The sequence below is a fragment of the Phocoena phocoena genome, chromosome 6, assembly GCF_963924675.1.
Source record: "Phocoena phocoena chromosome 6, mPhoPho1.1, whole genome shotgun sequence".
NCBI classification, from domain to species: Eukaryota; Metazoa; Chordata; class Mammalia; order Artiodactyla; family Phocoenidae; genus Phocoena; species Phocoena phocoena.
This window is the reverse complement of record NC_089224.1, coordinates 95,926,764-95,952,263: the sequence shown is the minus strand read 5'-3', so window position 1 is coordinate 95,952,263 and position 25,500 is coordinate 95,926,764. Positions and strand designations below refer to the sequence as shown.

Genomic DNA, 25,500 nt, shown 5'->3' with positions numbered 1-25,500 from the left:
AATTAGGAACTTTGTGTCTGGGCTGAGGAAATACCAAAAAATATTTGCTCAAATTCGCATCCTGTTTTGTGATCTTGGGCAACTTATGTAACCTCTTTGGACTTTAGTTCCCCCATCGGAAGAGCCAGGGTGGTAAAACTTGCCCCTGAGGGTTGTGCCTGAGATGAATACGGATTACACTCAACACGGCTCCTGGTTCATGGAAAGTGTGCAAGGAATTGCAGCCACTATTATTTTGAAAGGTGCTATTAAGGGTTGAACCATATGAAACTGTGGATTTTAAATTATTTATTTATTTATTTTCACTGAAGATGATTTACAAGTTGTGCCCATCTCTGCTGTACAGCAAAGTGACTCAGTTATACACGTACAGACATTCTTTTTATATATTCTTTTCCATTATGGTTTATCACAGGATATTGACTATAGTTCCCTGTGCTATATATTAGGACCTTGTTGTGTATCCCTTCTAAATGTAATAGTTTGCATCTACCAACCCCAAATTCCCAGTCTATCCCTCTCCCTCCCTCCGACCCCTTGGCAGCCAGAAGTCTGTTCTCCATGTCTGTGAGTCTGTGAAACTGTGGATTTTGTAGGTCAGAAAGCAGTTGAGTATCATTCAATTTCACCCGGTTCATCCAACTAGTATGGAACAATGGCCTGGTCTGTGGTTGGAAAGCAGGGAAGGACATGTCACTCCCATTTTCCTGGGAGAAAAACTGAGGCCCAGGGAGAGAGAATGACCCACTCAAGGCCATGTCACAGTCAGGAAGCTGAGACCAGAATCCACCTGCCAGCCTCTCCGCTTCTTGCCCGTCCCTCTCTCACTTTCCCAGCACCAGGCTGCTGGTCATCATGAGATGTGACTGTCCCTGGCTGGGGCTTGCTTCACTGTGGACAGAGCGAACACAGGCCTGGGGTTTCCCCTGGAAGTCCACCGTGGCTGTTTCTGGACACTGGGTTGTGCAACGGGAGATTGGGAACCGTGGGGCTGCCAGCTGGGGAAGAGCTGCCTTGTGTCCCTGACAAATTCCTACTTACCCTTGCTGGGAATGAGCTGGCCCAGCTTCAGTGGCTTCCCCAGCCAGGTCACAGAGGCCTCCTGGAATGGAGACCGGACCGAGACTGCTGAGCACCATGGCTCTAACATAACCCCTCTTCTCCTTCCCCTCTGGCCCTTCTTCCTGACTCTCTCACCTTCCATGTCGTCAAAGCTGCTGACTCTCCAGGGCCCCGAATGGTGCACAGACCTCTTTCCTGTCCTCCCAGCTCAGCCAGCTGCCCCTGGACAGCTCCACTCCAGTGCCCCATCACAGCACAAACTTAACCTGGCCAACGCACACCCTGCTCTTCTGTGCAAACCTGTGGCTTGCCCTATTCCCAGCCCAGTACTCCAGGCTTCCCCTGACCCTTCCCCTGCGGTACGCAGGCCTCTCACTGTTGCGGCCTCTCCCGTTGTGGAGCACAGGCTCCGGACGCACAGGCTCAGCGGCCATGGCTCACAGGCCCAGCCACTCCGCGGCATGTGGGATCTTCCCGGACCGGGGCACGAACCCGCGTCCCCTGCATCGGCAGGCGGACTCTCAACCACTGCGCCACCAGGGAAGCCCCTGATGGTTAATTTTATGTTGACGTAACTGAGCCACGGGGTACTCAGATATTTGGTTCAACATCCTGGCTGTATCAGCGAGGGTGTTTTGGAGGAGATTCACATTTGAATGGGTAGACTGAGCAAAGCACATAGCCCTCTCGCATGTGGGTGAGCCGCATCTAATCTACTGAGGGCCTGAATAGAATCAAAAGGCCAAGTAAGAGGGAATTCCTCTGGCCTGACTGCTCGAGATGGGTATCAGTCTTTTCCTGCCTTTGGTCATTCCTGGGTCCTGAGCCTGCCAGCCTTTGGAATGGAACTACACCATCCGCTCTCCTGGGTCTGGAGCTGGCCAGTTCACCCTGCAAATCTTGGAACTCATCAGCCATCATAATCATGTGAGCCAGCTCCTTATAATAAATCTCTTACGCACACACACACACACAGGCGTGCACGCACACACACACACACAGGCGTGCACGCACACATGCTCACATACACACACATCGCATTGGTTCCGTTTCTCTGGGACCTTGATTATAGTGTCACCTCCTGACTATCCTCCCCAAGCTGACACTGGGCTCTGTGGTGCCCCCTTTTTGCTTCCCTAACCCCACACTTGGTCTCCTGCTCCCTGGTTTCCTAACCCTTAACCACACAAGGTCCAGCCTCTCTAGCTGCCTCTGCCAGACTCAGAGCCCCTCAGACAAACTCTCAGATCCATCATAACTCCAGTGCCCGCACATGGCTTGACAAAAGGAAGGTGCCGCTGATAAACACCTGTCAAGGAAATAAAAATGGTAGTTCTTGCGGGGAGTCCTTCCACAAGATCGAGTGCCTTCGACATGCTGTGCTCTGCGGCTACAGCAGAGAACAAGCTGCATCTCCTTCCCTCACAGAGCTTCCGATGGGGAAAACAGACATTAAAGTGATTGACCTTTTCCCCTCTGCAACACGGGAAGCATGATGGAACAGCTGGGCAAACTCTTTGGCTGTGGTGATATCCTGCAGACCTCAGGAAATGATTCAGGAAATGGGCCATGCTGCCTCAATTTCATTTTTGATTAACTGTCAGTCAAAGAAATGAAAAGAACATTCTCATCTCATTTCCAAGTTGTTGTTTTTTTCTTCAGTGTCGGAAAGTCATTTTCCAGATTAAGGAAATAGTGCAGGGTCATGATTCTTGGTACTTGAGCTTGTACTAGGGTCTTCAGGGAGGCTTGTTAAGACGCAGATTGCAGGGCCCCTCGGGGTTTGTGATTCAGTCGGTTTGGGAAGGGACCGAAAATTTTGTGCTGGTCACCAGCCCCTGGTGCTGCTGTCCTGGTAATCCCAGGGCGCCACACTGAGGACCACTGGCCTCATGCACATAACACTGCCGTCAGCAGTCCTGGGGTTGAGTCACAGCTTTGCCTTGGCCTCACCAGGTGACCTCGGGTACTTCGGTGGACTTCAGTTGCTACCTTTGTCAAACAGGAGGGTGGACTTGGAGGCATGGGAATCTCCAAGCTCTTCCAGACCATGAATCCTGGGCTCCATGGGTGGAAGTTTGGAGCTACCGCAGGGCAGTGGCTCCCAGGGCTCACTGTCTGGGGTAGGTGTCAGGGTGGGGAGGGTAGAGAAGACCCAGCTGCCTGTGGACTGATGACCTAGAAACTTACAGCTAGTTTTTTTTTTTTAATTAATTAATTTATTTTTTGGCCGCGTTGGGTCTTTGTTGCTGCGCGTGGGCTTTCTCTAGTTGCGGCGAGCGGGGGCTACTCTTCGTTGTGGTGCGCGGGCTTCTCACTGCGGTGGCTTCTCTTGCTGTGGAGCACGGGCTCTAGGCGCGTGGGCTTCAGTAGTTGTGGCTTGTGGGCTCTAGAGCACAGGCTCAGTAGTTGTGGTGCACGGGCTTAGTTGCTCCACGGCACGTGGGATCTTCCCAGATCAGGGCTCAAACCCGTGTCCCCTGCACTGGCAGGCGGATTCTTAACCACTGCGCCACCAGGGAGGCCCGACAACACGTTTTTAAAATGTGGCGCAACTGCTCGTGATTTCTTCTTTCTCTTAGATGAGAAGGGCGGAAAAGTTCTGATTTCTCCAGTGTCCCAGGGGAGGAGGAACAAGCTAAGGAAGAAAGTACTCTGAACCAAGCGTCAGGAGATAGGGGTTTCAGGTCCAGCAGGTATAAGTATGTCCCAAATATTGAATGGGACATACTTATGCTAAAAACATATTTATTGTTTATCCGAAATTCAAAGTCATCTGGGCGTCTTGTATATTTATTCACTAACTCTGGTTAACTCTGTCTCCCAGATTCTCACTCACTTCTTCCAAAGCAGGTATTGTTGGGGCCTCTTTCAAGAATCTCACAGGTAAGAATTGTTCCTGTTGAAGCACTATCCTTAATCACCAAAAGATGGAAACAACCCACATGTCATCGATGGAAGAATGAATAAACGAGATCTGGTTTATCCATACAATGCAATACTATTCAGTCCTAAAAAGGAATGCAGTGTTGGTCCATGCTATAAGGATGAACCTTGAAAACATTATGCTAAATGAAAGCAGTCGTTCACTAAGGGTCATATATTGTATGATTCCATTTATATGAAGTATTCATAGCAGGCAAAGCCATCGACAGAAAGCAGGTTAGTGGTTTTCCAGGGGTATGAGCAGGTGGAAACAGGGAGCGATGGCTTCTCGGGTATGGAGTTTCCTTTTGATTTTTTTTTTTTTTTTGCAGTACAGAGGCCTCTCACTGTTGTGGCCTCTCCCTGTTGTGGCCTCTCCCGTTGTGGAGCACAGGCTCTGGACATGCAGGCTCAGCGGCCATGGCTCACGGGCTCAGCCGCTCCGCGGCATGTGGGATCTTCCCGGACCGGGGCACGAACCCGCGTCCCCTGCATCGGCAGGCGGACTCTCAACCCCTGCGCCACCAGGGCAGCCTGGAGTTTCCTTTTGAAATGATGAAAATGTTCTGCAAGTAGACAGTGGTGATGGTTGCCCAACGTCGCAAAGGTACTAAATGTCATTAACATTTAGTTTTATGTTATGTGTATTTTACTAAGTTAAGAAAAAAAAAAAAAAAAAGGTTCTCATGTTAACCTCAGTATACCTCCTCCCTGTGTGTTATTGGTTGAATTGTGTCCCCCCAAAAGATATGCTTCCCCGTTACCTGTGAAGGCAGCCTTATTTGGAAATAGGGTCTCTGCAGATGTAATCAAGTTAAGATGAGGTCATTAGGGTGGGCCCTCATCCAATATGACTGGTGTCCTTAAAAATAGATGGGATTAGAGACACACAGGGAGAGCGTCATGTGACTATAGTGGCCGAGACTGAGGTGCTGCCCTGCTAGCCAGGGACCGCCTGGTGCCTCAGGACAGAGTAAGGAACCTCTCCTAGAGGCACCGGTGGGATCATGGCCCTGCCAACACTTGGATTTCTGGTCTACAGCACACTTCCAGCCTCCGGAACTGCGAGAGAAGGCCCTTCTGAGGTCTTAAGCGGCCAATGGGGACCCTACGGGACCCACTCCCTCACTTTTAGGCACCCCCCCCCCCACAAGGCGCTGTATCTCTCCCTCCCCCCTCCTACGGGGGGAGTAGCATAAACAGGGCATCCTCTAAACCTCTTCCCCTGACCCCCTCAGCCCTGCCAGAAACTTCCCTCCGGCCTTTTCAAAGAAGCACACGGCCACAGATGTGTCATTCCATTGCCTCAGTTTTAAATATTTATTTAAAATCCAGAAGGGAAAAGGAGAAACGGAACCCACTTGGGTTTTAACACATTGACACGTGGACAGAGACATGAACAAGGACAGCAGAGAAACCCAAGAACAAGACAGACGCCAGGACAGAGGCCAGGTGGAGACTGGCGGCTGGGGAGACCGAGCGCTGAGATGAGGCCCGAGCTGCTACAAAAACACACTTCCAGGGAGCGTGGAGGCGGGCGGGGTGGGGGAGGGAGACAGGAAGTGGGGGGGAGGGGAGGGTGGGCCAGAGTGAGGTATTAAATAATGAAAATCGAATCCAATTCCCAAAGAGACACTTTAGAAAAAAAAAAAAGACACAAATAGACTTTCACATAAAATTTCCCCTTCTACAAAAATAATTCCATAGTTAAAATGACTGCAAAATCCAGCCTGGACACTGACTGGTTCGCTGAGGCAGGACAATTCAGATTACCCTGAAGAGCCCTGCCACGCTGAACTCGGAGATTCCCGTAATAAGCCTTTCTCCTCAGCCCACATTTATACTTGGAGCTAATGGCGCTGGGTTTCTACAGAACTGAATGACGATGAAAAAGCAAGAGTGATGACTGCATCTTGGAAGGACAAGCTCCAGGAATGGAGGACCTTAGGGGATGGTCTGTGGCTTCATCATGAGATGGGTCCATATTTACATGCCACCTCCAAGGCCAGCCCTGACCCAGTGCCGTTCTCCTAACTGGTTTCTTCAAGGTCAAATCTGCAAGGTCAGGACTCTCCAGTCTAGATCATACCCTCCAAGACAAGCCTAACTTCCCTCCAGGACCAAGAAAGGCCAAACTAAAACCCTTCATCCTCAGGCCTCCCCCTGCCTTAAGAGGACAAGCATTTCAAAGTCCGTAAGTTAAAAGGTAAATCTTTTCTACTTCTGTTTCTGGTTGTTTTTTCTTTTTGTTTTTTTGCTTTGCTTTTTTTTTTTTCCTTTTACCTTCTTCCCCCCGCCCTCCTTAACAGATTATGCAATGAGCACAAGGGTGATGCTAGGAAAATTTTAAGAATTCCCCAAACTTTGTCATTTGGAGGAGAGAGAAAAACGTGGATGATACCCCACATCCAAATGTTTCTTCAAAGTCTGTGGCAAAACTGGTAGCACCTTCAGAATCTTAAATAGGTTTTTTTTTTCCTTAAAAAAATCACATACGCTACGAGAAAATTGTGAGCACCAGCGATTTCACAGTGGGAGGTAGCAGACGTGGGCACCCCCAGCCCCGAGGATCTCATCTCTCCCTCTCGGCATCCATCACTTCCCACCCCCTGGCTGCTCTCTCTCACCTTCTCACCTCTTTCCCAGGTGAAAAAAAAATAGTAACGCACCTTCTTTGCGTTTGTTTAAATAAAATATATATACTTCTTTCTTTCCTTTTCTCCTTTTTTCATGTCTCCTCTCTAATATTGCACATCAAAGCTCCCTGGCAGGGGCCAGCTGACGAGATGCCCCCTTCCCTCAAGCTGGCTGGAACGTGGGGCTCTTTGGGAAGGAAGCTGAGCAGGGAAGGGGGTGGCCGCAGAGCTGGGAGACAGGCTGCGGGGCTCAGGCAGGTTGCGGGCCCGGCTTGCTCTGTCTGGCTCTTCGGTTGGTCTTTGGGGCTGAGCTGGGATGAGTTGTTCCCAAGGATACCCCGTGCCCTGCTACCCCTCCCTCAGCCTCTTCTACTGGGCAGACAACAGCTGGGGTCTGCTCAAGGATCCTTGGGCAGGTGAGCTGCCTCTCCTAGGGGCCCACCTGCCCCTAGGTACCCTCCTCTTCCCTCCCCGTCGAGGCCGAGAGAAGCCAGGAAGTCAGAGGTCAGAGGAAGCACGCAGGTCCAACTTCGAGGCGGTACTGCTTCCCTGATGAGGCAGGAGGGAGGTTGTCCACGCTGACAATGGGCAGCTGCTGGGGGTCCTGGGTCCGGAAGGTGAAGAGTGTGTGATGCCAGCGGCCATCCTGGACCTGCGGGTAGAGGGAAACGGGGACATGTATATCCATCACAGTTCTCATCATATATCAAGTGCATTTCTCCCTCATCCTTCTTCACAATTTTTAATGTCCACGTGGCATTTCACTGTTTCAGTGACCTGTATGTGTCCATTTAGATTGCTTCCGCCATTTTGATTCTTAAAAGAGAAGCGGTCATGAGTATCACTGTAGCTAAACTTTTGTGCACATTCTTAATTACTTCCCTAGAACAAATCCTAGAAGTAAGATTTGCAGGATCAAAGGATAGGTACATTTGTAAGGCTTTGGATATATATTGGAAATATACATGTGGCTGCTGTTCCGAAAGCCTCTACCAATTTAGCTTTAATTTTTCCAAATAGCTTTGTGTGGCAGTGTTGGTTTCCCCTCATCCTCAGTAACACTGTGCATTACTGGTTTTGTCTAATTTTGTGAAACTGGTTTTTTGGATGACTTTCTGTCTCCCTCTTCCCCTACAACCCACCCTGTTTTAGGCCTCTGAAGACAACCAGAATGTTAAGAGAAGAAATTAGCCTGGCAGGGCAGGGGCAGAGAGAGGAGTACAGATACATCCTTCTATAAGCAGCCTTGTAAATAAGCACAGCATCTACCGGCTGGTAGAATTTTTACCAGCCCAGACCTTCCCTCAGAAGTTTCCCAGGGAGAAAAGTGAATAAAAGCAATTTTATAAAACTCAAAGGTAAACATTATATGTATCATACTAATATACTATAGTATAAAGTTGTTACTATATAAGAACACGTTTTCCTACCTGTCTATGCATGAGGGGCCTGTAAGGGGCCCCAAGACTTACCTTGCAGCCGTCCATTGACACTTCTGGCCTGAACTGACCCCCGGCTTCAAAGATCTGCCCGTTCCAGGCCCGGAAGCGCACAGCCTGCTTAGCTGGGCTCTGCCTGGTGCCCTCCTGCCACACGGTCATGTTAAGGCAGTGGATGGTGATTTGCTGTGTCACCTCAGAGCTTAGCAGGTGCAGAAAATTCATCTGGACCCGGCTAATGGCAAACTCCACCTGTGGAGGAGATACAGCAGTGAGGCAGGGTCGGGCTGGGCTGCCCACAGCTCTCAGAATTCCTTACCTTCCTCTGGAAGGTCCAGGGATAAGCCCTTTCCTGGTAAGCAATTCCCAGCCATGCTCCCAGAGCTGTACTCACTCGAAAGACAGAAAAACTGAGGTCTGTGTGAGCCAGTCCCACAGCCAAGGAGTAACAAGGAAGGGAAAGAACTGAGGTCTGCCTGATTCCAGCCAGAAATGCGAGGGTCCTAATGCACCGTATGGGAGGGATCTCTGGAGCTGAGCTGGGATACCGAGGCTCACAGAGGAAGAGGATCTTGCCCAAGAGTGAGAGGCTCTTAGTGGGCAGTGGAAATGAGAAGTGCCTTCCCCACGTTTCTAAGTCCCAAGCTGCAGGCGGGGTAGGGTGAGGCAGCTGGAAAGGGCAGACCTGACAACAAACAACAGGACAGGGTTTCGGGCTTAAGTGGCTGTACGTTAAGTCCTGACAGTTGGGTTTTCTCTTTTTTTCTGGCGCAAGTGCCTGACTTAAGCTTTGATCGCTGAGGCATCCATTCAAAGAGGCATCCACTTCAAAGACTATCTCAAATAAATACCTTGCCAGCCACAGGACTAGATAAAGAGTCAGGCCACCTCCAGGCACTGAGCCTCCTTTGTTTTAAAGCTCTGGATTGATTTCAATAACTGACCGTTTGGGCTACTTGTTTTTTCTCTCGCCATGCTTTAAATTCTGGCCCCTATATTTTAAATTCACCACTAAAGAATGAGCCTGCAAAACCCTAACAGCCCCCCACCCCAATAAAAGCAGAACCCCAGGCCCACGCACGCGCTCTCGCTCTCTTTCTCTCTCTCTTCCCATGACCTTGTAGTGCGGCCCCAGCTGGGCTGTGCAATTTCCAGGTCCTGTAAATAATAAAACTTTAGTTTTGCAAAGTTTCCTGGTGGTTATTGCTGAAAGGCATCTTGCAATCGTAATAAGAACCGCGAGGGCTGGTCCAGCCACAGCACTGGTTATTTATAGGCTGAGACCAGCACACAACGATTGGTGTAGTTGGCAGGACTGCACGACCGCCCTTGCAATCAATGGATGGGATGCGCTTTACCTGCAACTTGCTTACTAAACACCTAACTCAGGTGGGTATCACCATCTGCGGAAGGAGCACTGCTTGCTGGGGGTCTGTCTCACTGCTAAGTGCTTTTGCATATTGCTGTGGTATCCAATCCAAAAAGTCACGGCTGCCATGGTAATCCAATGATCTCCCCAGAGCAGTGTGATCAAGGCCATAGGCTCTAACTAGCCACTGAGACCACTAATTATAAAGGCCTTAACTGACTATTAATGTGAGTAAGGGTCCTCCATGACTCAAGGGAAGAGTTAAGGAAAGTGAACTGGAGCACAAGGCTAAGTCACTGCCCAAGGAAAGGCTCTCGGCTGAAGGCAGGAGGGATATATTCCTGTAGGTGAGGAGGGTGGGAGACCTCCACCTAGGACCACTGAGTTGGTGGTTGTGCCTGGACCACATGTCGTAATCCAGAAGAGTGAAATAGCCTTGCAACTGGAAACCAGTGGACCTCCAGAAGGAAAACACAACAGAGATCTATGGTTTCTGTGTCAAAACTTCACTCATTGCTGTCATTCTTCATCCCTGACCCAATGGGATGTTATGGGTCCCATCCCTGGTGTGATGTTCCTAAAAAAATTAATGGGCAGTGACCACCTAGAGGGGTGGGAGGGTGACACAAGAGGGAGGAGATATGGGGATATATGTATATGTATAGCTGATTCGCTCTGCTATACAGCAGAAACTAACACACCATTATAAAGCAATTATACTCCAATAAAGATGTTAAAAAAAATTATTGGGCAAATATAAATGGCCTAAAAATCTGATGCCAGCACCTCCTAAGAACCCTGAGGAGGTGCACCAGCTCCTTGATAAATGCAAAACCCCATGGAAGCATCCTGGGGATATACCAACATGCCAAGGCTCTGGTATGACACTAGAGGCCTAAGGGCTTTTCCCAAAGACCCCGTGCATATCATGCTCGTAGAAGCAGACCTCAGTCCCAGAGAGGTCTCTTGGAACCCCCTGGGAAGGAAAGCAGCGAGCTATGAAGATGGTTCACAGTGATGCCATCCAAAATTTTCCAGTAACAACACGTCAGTTTAAGATAACAGGAGAAAATCGAGAAGTAGAAACTGAGATAAAAAACTGTACTTGAACTGAAATTCAAATTTTTCTTAAATATTTTATGTAGCAGGAAGGAGAGAGGGGAACTAACTGGCTATTCTGGTATTTTTGTTTGTTTGTTACAGGCTCTCAATCGTTACTCAAGGCTGCCAAAATTCAACAACTGGCCAATACCTCTAAAGACCCTAAAATCCATAATTTTCTTAAAGATCCATCCGGGCTATATGCTTGTTTCCTCAGCCCCCTCGGCTTTCCCCTCAGCAGAACTAAGAAAGACACCTTATAAGGTGTCCCTGCTGCCAAGGGAAAAGTTGATGGGGTCATCCAGGCATCTAGGATGAGGAAGAGGGATCAGGGAAGGCAAAGGGCCCTAGAGCCACTGATCTTCTACCAGGGCCCTTACTCTTTTTGGATGTTTACTCCTGGCATGGTTGCATCCTTCCATCACAGTGATCACTGCTAAGGCTCACGGTGAATGGAAAACATTAAGATGAGGGCCATCTCCTGCTGCGCAAAATTGGCACGGTCCAGCGGGTTTACCATTTCCATGGTCGTGGCGATCTAAATGACCCCTCTTCATTTTCAACTCTGAAGAGGCCCCATTTGACCCAAAGAATTATTATTATTTTTTTTTTGTTACCATGACTGCCAAGATGCTAGTCCTGCTGATGGGCAGAGAATTATTTTTAGAGCACACGCCCCTAATTATAGGGTGGTACTACAACATTTTATTGGAACTGCCAAAACCATACAAAAGGCACTAAAACTCCTGGAAGAAAATTTACATTTTTTTCTCTGTCCCTTGAAGATTAAATCTTTGAAATGGAAACACCCCAGGAGGTAACTAAAACTCTACCCACAATTGCCTGAGGCTGAAGAAAAAAAATGAGGGGGAAGAGGCCTCTTAAAATACAAACTGCTATACAAGCTCTCTTACTCAAAATCTAGTCCACAGCCTCCTTAATATTACTTGTCAAGAACAAATACACATCTTAAAAGTCATCTCCACAAATACTAGTAAAAAGCATTAGTCACTGGAGCAGGTAACTTTGTTCTGCCTGTCAGACACAATTTGGAGTCAAATGTTATTTACAGACTAGTAAGTTTTATATTGTTGTACCTGATTCATGGCTAAAATTTTGGAGTGGAAGCTATAGCATCTCAGTGTCTCTGTGTGTTTATGTAAGTCTCTGGATGTATATGTGACTTTTTTCTTTCTCTCTACCTCTGAATGGTATTGTCGAAATTAATTTGTAAAAGAGCTCTGTTTAACTGGCTTAAAAATAAGCACTTATGGACTTCCCTGGTGGCGCAGCGGTTGAGAGTACGCCTGCCGATGCAGGGGACACGGGTTCGTGCCCCGGTCCGGGAAGATCCCACATGCCGCGGAGCGGCTGGGCCCGTGAGCCATGGCCTCTGGGCCTGCGCGTCCGGAGCCTGTGCTCCGCAATGGGAGAGGCCACAACAGTGAGAGGCCTGCGTACCAAAAAAAAAAAAAAAAAAAAGCACTTATGAATTAGGTATTCCTAAAACTCAGAAATATAGAAACTAATCCAAATGTTTTTCAAGTTCACATGATCTGGGATAATCTTTGGTAAATAAAAGCCAGTCTAAGTTTGTTTTAATTAAAATAGGTATGTCTTCATAGTTATCAGCATTAAATATACTGCAGATAAATAACTTTACAGGGTTTACTAGTCAAATAAATTTGTGTTATCTCTATTACAAAAGAAAATTAGCTTGGGATGATGGCTGACTTTGTCTACTGTCTAATGAAGATTTTGGAGGTAGTTTAAGCATATTGTCAGGAGAGAGAAAAAGAATTTTACTTAGTGTGGTCAAGTTGGCTAAAATTGGACTGTTACTATAAGAGTTTTTTTTTAAAAAATAAGCTTTAATATCAATAACGTGCTTATGTAATTTTCTTCATCTGCTATAAGGACAAAGTTTTCTTGGAGCATTGGTCTGCTCCTGTTAAGAGATTATGAAAAGTTTTTCTTTACCTTTTAAGTAATCTGGCTAGAAAGCAAAGATTTTGTGTTTTATCAAAATAATTTCCTGTGCTTCATGTTGCCTTAATGAGGTCTTTAGTTACCTAGGAGACACAGTTTTCTCAATATCAAAAGAGCTAAGTTTTCTCACAACTATGTAACCATCTGTATTTGCTTTTAAAATCCTTTGTCACTTTGGCTAAGTAGATAATTAGGCACTTTTTCATAATGGTCTGTGATTCTATTTAGTCAAGTGTCCAAAACCTTTGATATTTTTGACAGACTTCCCAAAATCAAGTTCTAAATGAAGACTTTTTGACTTGGAAGTAACTGGGGTTTTCCAGAGGATGGTTGGAACACCTCAAAAGATCCATCTCTTTCCTTATAAAAAGAGAAACATTAAACTAATTAGGCTTATTTGATATGTTAAATCACATGGGAAACACTGTCAAATAAGAAATACACCTTCTCTTTATGGATATCCTTGAATGGGTATATGTTATTAATATGGTGTTCCAGAAATAATATGGAATTCCTAAAAGTCTGATGTTATGTTATCCATCTATAACTCCAGCTATCATCTTAAAATGTTGTGTGTCACAGAAATAACCAAATTTCCTTGTCAACTGCATCATAATGAACTCTCATCAGATCTTTAACCATAGGCATTTAAAAATGTCACTCTTTTGTCAGTCTTTTATCATTTATAATTATTGTTTTACTCCTTTGCAAAAGTGCTTCATCTTCAAGGAGATTCATGGAAAGGACTCTGACAAGTACAGGTTTCTGATAACTTTTAAATCATACCATTGAATGGGTAAGAATTTATAGAACTCTAAGGGAAAACTGGATTCATGAAACTGCTAACAAAAGATCAAGATCGAGGATGAATTACATAGGACTGAATGAACTGATGGGGATGATTATAACTTTTCATGACTTTTTTGGAAACACTGGCAGTTCTTTTAATCTCTGTTTCCACATTTAAGGAAAACTTTTCTCTTAAGCTAGCAATGCATTACAGCCATTTGGTGAAGTACACCTTTGTGAACAAAGATGAAACAACTGCTGTTTCTCCCACCTGACCCTTCTAGAATTCAGAAGCTCTTGGTGAGTATTCTCATGGCAGTATAATTACTTGCAGAAGTTCAATGAGAATCTATTCTCCTTGTAACAGGACACGATTGGAAATACTGGTTATCCCCAGGGCTACGAATGGAATGTCATATTTGAGAGAGACATAAAGAGACTCAGATATGACCAGATCACTTAAGGAACTAAGGTTATGGAGCCAATAAAGCCCCTTAGAAAAATCAGTCTGTTTCCTTGATTACAGGGTTCCCAGCAGCCTTACCAGGTGAGTAAGGAAGGTCACTTCCTGGCAGGTGCAGGAATCTCAGGATATTTTGAGGACTTTAAGAAGAGAGAAATTCACCCAAGTCTCTAAGTATTCCAGGCAAAGTCTGATGGTAAGTTCTTGGCTCGGCTTCCTGGCCTGGAGAGGCTTTTGAAAGTTCAATCTGAGACTCGTTAAGAAAGGTTCCAGCAAAGCAGCAAGGAGCCTATGCTGTCAATCACTCTTCTTGCTGCACTTATGTAAATAATCAAATTTATTGAAACTAGACTTAATTTGCAAACAAATTAGTTTTTCTATGGTTATCGATAATAGAAATGGGGGTGACGGTACAGAGAAAATTCTCAGCCCGGAGACTGGCACGTGGTAAGTGGGCACTAAACATGAGTTACATATTTGCATATACAACCCCGGAACACATATCCCAGATGAGCATCGCACTGATTTATTTTGTGCTGATGGTCACGGCTGTCCAAGCCAGGCCAGCTTGGCTAACTCCGCTATTTTAGATATTAGGCAGAAAGTTCTATTTGAAGAAAGAACCATTGGGATCACATAACTCAGAAGGGTTTGGAAACCATGGATTTTGAACAATTCATCCCCAGTGTACAGATGAGGAACTGGGATTCAGAAAGAGGAGATGACTTTCTCAAGGCCATGTAGCAAGATAGTCAAGGCTCAGTCTCAAACCTGGGGGGGCTGTGGTCCAGGGCAGGGGGCAGGGGGGTGTAGAGAGGGCCCTCCAGTGGGGACTTGGGAGCAGATGGGTACCTTGGAGGCTGTGATGGGCTTGAGACACGTCTGTCCACCGTGTGTGAAGTTGCAGGAGACTTCGATGGTGTCGGACGAGCAGCCAAGGTTTGGATCCACCCAGTAGGTACCTGCAGGCAGCATGGGATGGGGGTGGCATATATATATGTGGGGAGGAACCCGGGGCTTGGTTCTGCAGGTGGACCCCACACCCTGTGACCCGCTGAGCCCCAGCTGGACATGAAGTCGGGGAGGGTGAGCAGAAAAGGGATTCTATGAGCCGCAGAGATGGAAGGAAACCCTCTGGGCAGAGCTCACAGGTGGCAGAGTCCCCGGAGGGGCCACGTGGTGGAGCCCTTGCCTATGTCGCTCTTGGGTAGCGTCCATTTTACAGAGGGGACAACTGAGGCTGACAGAGGCTGAGTCACTTGCCCAAGGGATTTAGGGATCATTTAATTGAATGGTTTCGCCGCCAAGGCTAGTGATCCTCCTAGAGCTTGGTGGGAGTCAGGGCTTCTACCCCATCAACGAGGCACTTCTGCCGGCACTTGGTTTCCCCTTTGGGTTTCCAAGGGAGCCAAAGGCCCCAGAGCTGAAAGAGTAGGACAGCCGGCCACTTGTCCACCTTCTTGATCAGCGGAGAGAAGGGTGGCTTGCCCAGCTCAGAGAGCTGGTCAGAGGCAGGGCTGACCTTCAAACTCCGGTCTCTCTGCCTCTAAAACTGTGGTCCTTCCACGGCACCACATCAGCTCACAGAGAGAGAAGAGACTTGGATGAGGTGCGGACAGAAAGGGGAAATCCTGGCTCTGCAGGGAAGCTATGATGGGGTCCCCTCCTGGCCCTGGGGGCTTTGTCTGCCACAGCTCTTGTCCCATTGCACGGAAATGGGACAGCTTGCGGATCTGTGGGCTCTGGAAGGGTGGGACCACTCCTCTGTGTTTCCCACTATATCCCCACACCCCAGGAAGCAGAAGCACTTGGCACATCGTAGGGCTCTGTGACTGTCTGTTGGGTGAATAAATGACTGCCTCCCCAAGGACAGAAACTTGGCCCAGTGGAGTGGAGACTCTAATGCACCATCCCCCCCAGCTCCTCCCGGAACCCTCTGCCCCGCCCTGCCCCACCCCTGGGGCAGGAAGCCCTCGCTTGAGACCCCACAGGCCCTCGTACCATCCACCATCTTCTGTTCACAGTCCATGAGGTCCCGGCAGACCCGGGCGGGGTTCTCTTTGGTGCCCAGGGGCGTCTTAATGCTCTGGATGAGGTTGCTGAGGTAGTGTAAGGTTTTAAAGATCTCCCCTCCCTGGTCCAGCACCAGCCGGTCCGGATGGCTGTAACCCTGCCGTGGGGAGAGAGGGTGGCCATCGGCCTCTTGAGGTCCTGGCCTGGCCGGAGGTCCGAGCCTCCACAGCCCCAAGTTCTTGCTACTGAGGAGACATCTGAGTTCCCAGCAGGGGGCACACTTGGGTCTCCCTCCACTGAACAAATAAAGAGACTGGGGACCAGGGACAGGTGGGGGCAGATCTGCCAGGAGGGCCTGGAGGCTTGAGAGGAGTAGAGGGTCAGCCTGGTTCCTGTGCAGAACAGCAAGGTCCCCGTGAGCGAGGAGTCAAGGGAGTGGTCCCAAATCCCTCGGGAAGGGGTTGGTGAAGGACTTTCCACTGACCCCCAGAATGGAAGGAAGATAACGGGCCTTTCCATCTGCCCTTCCCCCTGGATCATGAGCCCTGAGAGAGTCACCTCGGCATCACCTCTCCCCAGCGTGCTGCTCAGGGCACAAATGGAAATGTCTGAAGGTCTGAGCTGGGAGGTAGTGAGCTCCCCATCGTGGGAAGGAGGCAAAGCAGCAAAGGGCACTCCTGATGGGGCTTGACTAGAGGACACCCGAGGCCCTGCTCAGCCTCATATCCTGGGGCTGACTTGATCACCGGCCAGGGTCTTAACAGAGCCTGTGGACTGACAACGAGCTTCCTGCTCCTGGTGGGTTGTGGGACTGAACCACGGAAGCTGCTGTGGGCTCTGGACCCAGCTGAGCATCTCTTCCTGACTCAGGAGGAAAGGGCTCTGGAGGAAAGAGAAAGGGCTCAGGCCTGTTTCTGGCCCCTGCTCTGGCCGTGAATCACTCAGTGCAGGCCACGTGGAGGGCACTGACCACACATGGGCCATCATTTCCGTTTCCCCCAGGAAGGGACCCCATGTGGGCAGGGCCCCTGGTGGTACCTCTGCTCTCAGTGCTCCACTAGCGTCCATCCACGTCTGGAAAGCTGCCCCAAGGTCATCTTGTTGCTGTGCGGGGAGAAGACAGGGTGTATCTCCTGGTCTCCACACACCCACCAAGCGGGTGCTCCAGGGTCTCAGCGAGAGGCCTCCCACCCCCGCTTCCCCGGCGGGATCGTGGCCAACAGCATGCCTTTGGTGCAACTCTGTCCTTCTTCCCCTTGCAAACAGGCCCTTCCGCTCCCTTCCTCTAGGCACTTCCATAGTGCTCCAACACCCTCAGGATTAAGTCCAAACTCCTCAGCATGGCTATAAGACCTGGACTGAGTGCTGCGGTCTCTGGCCCTGCCTCTCTTCTCTCTCCCACGTGTGCTCCGTGCACCAGACACACTATTGTACTTCTAAGTTCCCAAGTACCATGCTCTATCTAGCCACTGGGCCTTTGCACGTGCTGCTCCCGTTGCCTCTTCCCTCCCTCCACCGTTCCATTTACTATTCCAGTGGTACTCAACCAGGGGAGACGCTGCCCCCAGTGGACATTTGGCAATATCTCGAGACTTCAGGGGCTGTCACAACTGGAGGAGGGGATGCTACTGGCATGTAGTGGGTGGAGGATTCTGCGGAACATCCTACAACGCACAGGACAATCACTCATAGCAAAGAATCACCTGGTTCCAAATGTCAACAGCGCTGCAGTTGAGAAACCCTGCCCTACGCTCCTCCTGTAGATGCCAGCTGCCACGGGAACTCTTTCCTGACGTTTCTGCCCCCAGGCTGGGTGTGGACCCCTTTCTCTACAGTCCCCGTGTCTCCCCTTTGGCTTGCACTGTAACTGTCTCATGAACACTTGTAGCTCCATCCCTGGCACTGGGCTTGCCAGAAGCATAGCCATGGTCTTGCCGTGAAAACAGTGAGGGGGAGAATCTGACAGTGAGTAAAGCGCAGGACTGGGGTCTGGGGCGAGGACTCTGGAGGTACTTCTCCAGTTCAAATCCCAGCCTTGCTGCTTACTAAGTGCACAGTCTGGGCAAGTTGCTTCACCTCTCTTTGCCTCAGTTGTCTCATCCTGATAATGGGCGTGACAATAAAACTCTCTCAGAACTGTTGAGAGGAATAAATGAGTTGATACGGGAAAAGCACTTCTAATGCTGTCTGGCGTGTAACAAGCACTGAATATATTAGTTATTATTCGAAAAAACTCAAAACCCTCTCATTTCCCATTTTTTCAGAGGGAGAAGGTTTTTCTTAGATCTCTTCACTTCCTCCTAGCTGGCTTCCTTACTGAATGAAGAAGGAAAAGTGTAGAGGGAGAGGCCAGGGCTGTCATTCCATTTTTATGGGCGAGGCAGAGGGATGGGCAGCGAGCAGCAGAGAGGGGAGAAGAACAGGGGCTCAGAGCAGCTTACGGCCCAAGGGCTCCTCCTCCATTCAGCCCTTCCCCTTGGCCGCTCCCCGGACGCTGTCAGGGCCTGCTTCTAACAGTCAATCATCACCGTGGTGAAATGGAGACGGAATTGTCAGAGGGCTTGGGAGGGGGCCATGCTTTCATACAGGCCAGGGTACCCACCAGGGAGGAACACAGGGGCCCCAACCTGCAACCTTGACCGCCGGCCCTCTTTGGACTCAGAATCTGAGCTGGAAGGACTCTGCGATATTATGATTTATAATAAGAAATATATATTTGGTCTTCAATCCCGTTCCTGGCACAGAGCTCCTAAAAGCCCTGCAATCTCCTGGAATAGGGTCTCTTTTGCTATATTAATGAGGTGACTTTTGGACTGCTCGTAAGTAACCTAAGGATGGGGGCTTGTGGTTGGTGGAACCAACCGTGTGATCAGAGGGTTGGAACTTGCAGTTACGGTCCACAGTCTCCAAGGAGGGGAGAGGGGGCTGGAGGCTGAGTCGATCACCAGTGGCCAATGATTTAATCAATCATGTCTGTGTAATGAAGTCTGCATAAAATCCCAAAGGGACCGGGTTCAGAGGGCTTCCAGGTTGGTGAACACACGGAGGTTCGGGGAGAACAGGGGAGCTCGTGCCCCTTCCCTGTGCCTTGCCCTATGCACATCTTCCATCTGGCTGTTCCTCAGTGACAGCCTTTTATAATAAACCAACAATCTAATACGTAAAATGTTTCCATGAGTTCTGTGAGCCGCTCTAGCAAATTAACGGAACCCCAGGAGGGCATGGTGGGAACCTCTGGTTTACAGCCAGTTGGCCAGAAGCCCAGGTGACACCTGGATTTGCCACTGGCAAATCTGAAGGGGGGCGGCGAGGGGGGGATGGTGAGGGACATGGGGATTGGGGGATGGGGGAGCCAGCAGCAATCTTGTAGGACTGAGCCCTCAACCTGTAGAATCTGATGCTAACTCCAAGTAGTGTCAGGATTGAGTTGAATTGTAGGACACCCAGCTGGTGTGTCCCCAACATTGCTTGTTGGTGCGGGGAACCCCGCTTCCCAACACACACAGAACCTTAAAGAGTTGCCAACGGATCTGTACAGTGTACCGACAGGACCCCGGAGCCAGCGGTGGGAGGTCTTCCTGGGTTCATAGTCAGGGGTGCATTCTGACTAAAAGCTGGGTATCCTGCCTCTCAGCCCAGGGCTCTTCCTGCTGCTTCAGGGTCCAGGATCCAGTATGGAGCGGCAAAAGGACGTGGGCAGTTTAGGGCCACCTCGGCCAGAGAGGGGTCCACTGCCGCCACCTGCCCCCGACACCAACCCCCAGGCCTTACCCCACGCAGGCAACAGAGAATGTTCTCCAACTTACAAAGTGAATAGGGCTCCCTGGAGGACCCTGCAAAAGAAGAGGCTGGGTCTGTATCTGATGGGGGCTGTCGGGGCGCGAGAGAACCCACCACGCTGGTCTCTGCTTGGCCCTACCAGGGCTGTGCCACACTGTCCCGGAGGCCTGGCCTGGCCTTTGAAGTCAGGGCCAGTCCTGTGAACGCTGCCAGCACAGCCTTGGGTTTCATTCAGAGGAATCCCACCTGCTGCCCTGCAGTTCAAGGGGTACCGGGCACACTGCTACCTACCGGTGGGCCGGGCTGCCCTCTGGGACCGGGAGGACCCTGGAGGAAGAGGAGAACAATGAGGCCCTGGTCAAAGGCCTCTCATCCCCCCACCCAGCCCGGGCCTCCTCCAGCAGACCTGAGACCCGGGCACGATGGTGGCCCAGGTGCAGATTGAGGCCCACAGGGAAAAACGTGCCCAAGGACATGCCTGGTCATGGGCAGGGGAACCCAGAGGGCCCGCCCCTCCCACTCCCCTGTCCCCCCAGCCCTCATACCGCAGCCCACTCACCCTCGGACCTTGCAATCCCTAGAGGGGGGACAGAAGCAGGGAGAAAGAGTCAGAGGACCAGGCTGAGCCATGCCCGCCCCCTGCCCCAGCCCAACCCTGCCGTACCCCCTGCCATACTGTCCCCAGCCCATCCACTCACCAAGTCCCCTCGCCTGCCTTTGTCGCCCTTCGGACCCTGCAATAAACCATGGCCCAGTGAGAGGGGGCTCAGAGGGGAAGCCCCATGCCCCAGATGGGGGAAACTGAGGCTCAGACTGGCCCTGGGTCACAGTCTCGCCCCAGCGGTGTTCCTGGCCAGCCCCCTGCACATACCTGCCGTCCTGAAGGTCCCAGGATTCCTAGGGGCCCAATGATGCCTTCCTTCCCCTAAAGGAGAGAGAAAGGCTTGTGTGTCCTTGTCCCAGAGCCTGGGGAATATAGTCACAGGGACAGGAGGGTAGAGGGCAGCCTGAGTGTCCCAAGGGGATGGAAGGGAGACGTCCTCAAGGGGGCCAGGCCATGCATCTCCTGAGCCCGTCCTATGTGCCTTGTGGGGGGGGGAGGCACCAGTGGACGGGGGGAGCAGTGAAAGGGGAAAGGATGGCAGCGCAGGTGGCAGGAACGGCATGAGCAAAGGTATGGAAACAGGAGTGAAGATTGTGGGCAGAGGGGCTCGATGCCGAAGGAATAGGAGGAGTGGCGGCCCCCCGGCTGATGGCTGGCCAGCCTTGGGCCTCGGATAACTGTCCCTGCTGGGATAGACAGGGAGAGGACTCACCATCAAGCCAGGAGGCCCCCGAGGGCCCTGGATGCCTTTGAAGCCAATGTCTCCTGGGGGACCCTGCAGAAGGCAGAGGAAGGGATGCTGCGTCTGGGCGGCCACTGGGCGAGGGCTCCAGCGCTCTGCCACCCGAGGTCTGGCCAACCTTTGCCCTCCTTGTCAAGAGACGCCTTACCTGAGAGCCTCCAGGAAGAGTAACAAATGTGCACAATTATTCAGCAGGTGCCAGAGAGCTGGCTCGGTGCTAAATGGTGTGGGTCTCTGGTCTTAATTGTAACAACCCTTTGCTGTTATTATACCCATTTTATAGCTGAGAAAACTGAGGCTTGGAGAGACCAAGTAACTTGCTTGAGGCACAGAGCAGTTGAATTGTGGAGCTGGGTTTGGAACTCAGGTCTGCTGGAATGTGAGTGCTGGGAGACACAGGTGCTCATGCTAGACCCTGGTCTGCTGGAATGTGAGTGCTGGGAGACACAGGTGTTCATGCTAGACCCTGGTCTGCTGGAATGTGAGTGCTGGGAGACACAGGTGTTCATGCTAGACCCTGGCTGCGTTCCAGCCCACGCCGCAAATGCCCAAGAAATATTTGTTGAGTGAATAAATGAATAAATGAACAAGCAGGTGGATGGATGGGGCCCCAAGAGGAACAGTGTAGAATGGGAATCTGTACCTTGGGTCCGAAGAGGCCAGCCATTCCTGGGAATCCCATCTCACCAGAGTCACCCTGTGGGGAGAACAGGATGAGAAGGGTGCCTGGGTAGTCATGCAGGACCCCTGGGCCTGCCTTCTTGCAGGGATATCAGCCACTCCACCTCGAAGCGATGAGTGTGAATGGCTCACAGAGCAGACACCAGGTCAGCCTGGACTCCAGCGGGGCAGGAGCCTGTGCCTTCTGTCAAAGGGGAAAGTGGAGGCCAGATCAGGGCTTCCACAGGGGATGCTCTAGAACGCTCAGGATCTCCTGTCCCAGGTCTTCAAGGAAGACAGTGGAAGGACCTGTAGACTTCCCAACCCATCCCAAAGGCTCTACTGAGGAATGGGCCCCTCAAAGTAACCCCTAAAAACTGAGGGCCTGCTATGTGTCAGGCACTTTGCATGCACCACCATGCATGTGTGTTCCCACATCAGCCTGGGGAGACACAATGTGCCTATTCACAGACCAGGAAATAAAGACTCAGAGAGGGCAGGAACCTGCTCAAAGTCACACAGATGTTGTGGAGTGTGCTAGATTCAGATAAGGTTATAATTCCAGAGGCCTGCGTTATATGGTTCGTTGTTGCTTAACTATTTTTTAAATTTATTTTTGGTTGTGTTGGGTCTTCGTTGCTGTGTGCGGGCTTTCTCTAGTTGTAGTGAGCGGGGGCTACTCTTCGTTGCGGCGTGCGGGCTTCTCACTGCAGTGGCTTCCCTCATTGTGGAGCAAGGGCTCTAGGCGTGTGGCTTCATGGAGCGCGGGCTCAGTAGTTGTGGCTCACGGGCTCTAGAGCACAGGTTCAGTAGTTGTGGCGCATGGGTTTTGTTGCTCCATGGCATGTGGGATCCTCCCAGACCAGGGGATCGAACTCGTGTCCCCTGCATCGGCAGGCGGACTCTCAACCACTGCGCCACCAGGGAAGCCCTGTTGCTTAACTTTTAAAGAAACTGCTCAACTGTTTTCCGAAGTGGTTGTACAATTTTACATTCCTATTAGCAGAGTACAAGACTTCCCATTGCTCCACATCCTTGCCAAGGATCAGTATGATCAGTCTTTAAAAATTTTCTCCATTCAAATTCAAAGGTGTGCAGTAGCATCTCATTGTGGTTATAATGAGCATTTGCCGAATGACTAATGATATTGATCTTTTCATGTGCTTATTTGCCACCTGTATAGCTTCTTTGAAGTGTCTACTCAAACCTTTGGCCTAATTTTAAAAATTGGGCTGCTTATTTTCTTACTATTGAGTTTTGAGAGTTCTTTATATATTCTGGCTATAAATCCTTCACAAGACATATGCTTTGCACTTTCTCCTAGTATGTGTCTTATCTTTTCATTCTCTTAACAGTGTCCTTTTGAGAAGCCAAAGTTTTAAATTTCATTGATGTCCAATTTATCAGATTTTCTTTTATGCATCATGCTTTTGGTGTCATTTCTAAGAAATCCTTTTATAACCCAAGGTCTCAAAGATTTTCTTTTACATTTTCTTGTAGAAGTTTTAGCCCTTTTGGTTTTATTTTTAGGTGTATGATCCATGTTGAGTTAATTTTTGTACACAGTATGAAGTATCCAATTGTTCTGGAGCCATTGCTGGAAGACACTATTCTGTATCCACTGAATTACTTTTGCACCTATGTCAAAGATCAGTTGTCTGTATATGAATGGATACATTTCTGGACTCTTTTTTCTGTTCCTTTGATCCGTTAGTATATTTATGGCAATACCATACCTTCTTGATTCCTGTAGCTTTGTAAGTCTTGAAATCAACTACTGTTAGTCCTTCAACTTTGTTCTTCTTTTTCCAAGTTGTTTTGGTTATTCTAGGTCTTTTGCATTTCCAAATGAATTTTAGAAGTAGCTTGTTATTTTCTACAAGAAAAACCTGATGGGATTTTGATTGGGATTGTGTTGAATCTATAGACCAACATGAGGAAAATCGACATCTTAACAATATTGAGTTTTTTGACCAATAAACACAGTAAATATCTCCATTTATTTAGATCTTCCTCAATTTATCTCAACAATGCTTTATAGTTTTTCAGTGTACATGTCTTATACACCTATTGTCATGTGTATCTCTAAGGATTTCATATTTTTATGCTATTGTAAATAGTATTGCTCTTTAGATTTCCAATTCTGATTGCTTCTTGCTAGCACATACAAGTCATTTGAGTATATTGAGCTGGTGTCCTGCTATCTTGCTAAAACTCCCTTATTCTAGTAGCTTTATTGTAGATTCTATTGGGTTTTCTCTGTAGACAACCATTTTGTCTACAGATGAAAAGTTTCATGTCTTCCTTTTTGATATGAATGTCTTTTATTTATTTTTCTTGCCTTACTGCATTGGCTAGAACTGCCAATACAATGTTGAATAGAAGTAGTGAGAACAGATATCTTTGACTTGTTTCTGCTCTTTGGGAGAAAGAATTCAGTCATTCACTATCTTTTTTTTTTCGGTTGGGTCGGGTCTTAGTTGTGGCAGGCAGGCTCCTTAGTTGCAGCTTGCCGGCTCCTTAGTTGAGGCACGCTGGCTCCTTAGTTGTAGCATGTGAACTCTTAGCTGCGGCATGCATGTGGGATCCAGTTCCCTGACCAGGGATCAAACCCGGGCCCCCTGCGTTGGGAGTGTGTAGTCTTATCCACTACCCCACCAGGGAAGTCCCAGTCATTCACTACTAAGTATGATGTTAAATATAGATTTTTCATGGATGCCCTTTATTAAGTTGAGAAAGTTCCTTGGTCTACCAAGTTTGTTGAGAAATTTTATCAGAAATGGAGTTGGATTTTATCAATTACTTTTCTTGCACCTACTGAGATGATTAATTGGGTTTTCTTTTTTCGCTTGCTAATATGGTGAATTACATTGATTTACTTTCAAATGTTATACCATCCTTGCATTCCTGGGATAAACCTCACTTGATCTTGATGTACAATCCTTTTAATGTATTCTTAGATTCATTTTTCTAAAATTGTATTGACAATTTTTGTATCTATAGTTATGAGGTATATTGGTCTGTAGTCTTCTTTTCTTGTAATGTCCTCATCTGGCATTGACATCAAGGTAATGCTAACCTCATAGAATGTGTTGGGAAATATTCCTCCTCTTCAATTTTCTGGAAGAGTTTATGCAGAATTGGTATTTTTTTCTTCCATAAACAATTACTAGAATTTACCAGTGAAGTCATCTGAGCCTTTGTGGGAAGTTTTTAAACTATAGATGCAATTTCTCTAATAGATACAAGGCTGTTGAAGGCTATTTAGAGTTCCGGTTGGAATCACCTCTCCTCATTCTGAAGGGACCGCACATATCTCATTTCTCAGCTTTTTTCCACCCCCAAGCCCGCACGCAGGGGAGGCAGAATGGTATCTGTGCCCACAGAGGGTATTGGTCTGCCCTCGTCACAGAGCAGGAAGGTGGTTTCTGGGTCTGTGTGTGTGAACACGTGTGTTCCCTGGGGCTCACTCACCGGCTGGCCTTTGGATCCAGGCTCCCCCTGGTTCCCAGGAAGCCCCGTTCCGCCTTCCGTCCCTCGTTTGCCAGGGGGACCCAGCTGCCCGGGTAACCCACTTTCACCCTTAAAGAAATACACCAAGATGACCAATCAAAGGGAGATAAATGGCTCGAGGAGAGGGGAGGCGCTGAACAACTACTCCACAGGCTCAGTTAACATCTCCGGGTGCTGGGGCAACAGGCATAGGCCTGGGGGTGGCGGAGGGGTGCTCAAAACTTCAGCCTCCTTAAGGGGAAAGTCTCTTTTCTTACTCTGGCATTCAGGGGCCACTTTCCGTCCACTCTCCCACACGCCTCTCCTCTTCATTGTTTCTTCCCAACAGACCATGCAGTCCCCACCTCCACACTTCCATTCACGCTGGCCCTCCTTGCTCATTTAAATCCTCCACGGGCCAAGGCCATCTCTCCCT

At 49.1% G+C, this 25,500-nt stretch overlaps 1 protein-coding gene across 1 annotated transcript in view; it reads right to left on the bottom strand.

Moving 5' to 3' along the window:
• Positions 1-6,280: 6,280 nt before the first annotated feature.
• COL27A1 (collagen type XXVII alpha 1 chain) overlaps positions 6,281-25,500 on the bottom strand; it is a 141,148-nt gene continuing 121,928 nt past the window's right edge. The window contains exons 49-61 of the mRNA XM_065878811.1: positions 25,047-25,154; positions 21,556-21,609; positions 20,883-20,945; positions 20,438-20,491; positions 20,265-20,300; positions 20,126-20,143; positions 19,858-19,893; positions 19,593-19,619; positions 16,825-16,890; positions 15,775-15,943; positions 14,626-14,735; positions 8,096-8,314; positions 6,281-7,275 (exon numbers count right to left, since the gene is read on the bottom strand). Coding sequence (XP_065734883.1) covers positions 7,129-7,275; positions 8,096-8,314; positions 14,626-14,735; positions 15,775-15,943; positions 16,825-16,890; positions 19,593-19,619; positions 19,858-19,893; positions 20,126-20,143; positions 20,265-20,300; positions 20,438-20,491; positions 20,883-20,945; positions 21,556-21,609; positions 25,047-25,154 — 1,107 coding nt within the window. The 3' untranslated portion in view covers positions 6,281-7,128. The remainder of the gene's footprint in view (positions 7,276-8,095; positions 8,315-14,625; positions 14,736-15,774; positions 15,944-16,824; positions 16,891-19,592; positions 19,620-19,857; positions 19,894-20,125; positions 20,144-20,264; positions 20,301-20,437; positions 20,492-20,882; positions 20,946-21,555; positions 21,610-25,046; positions 25,155-25,500) is intronic.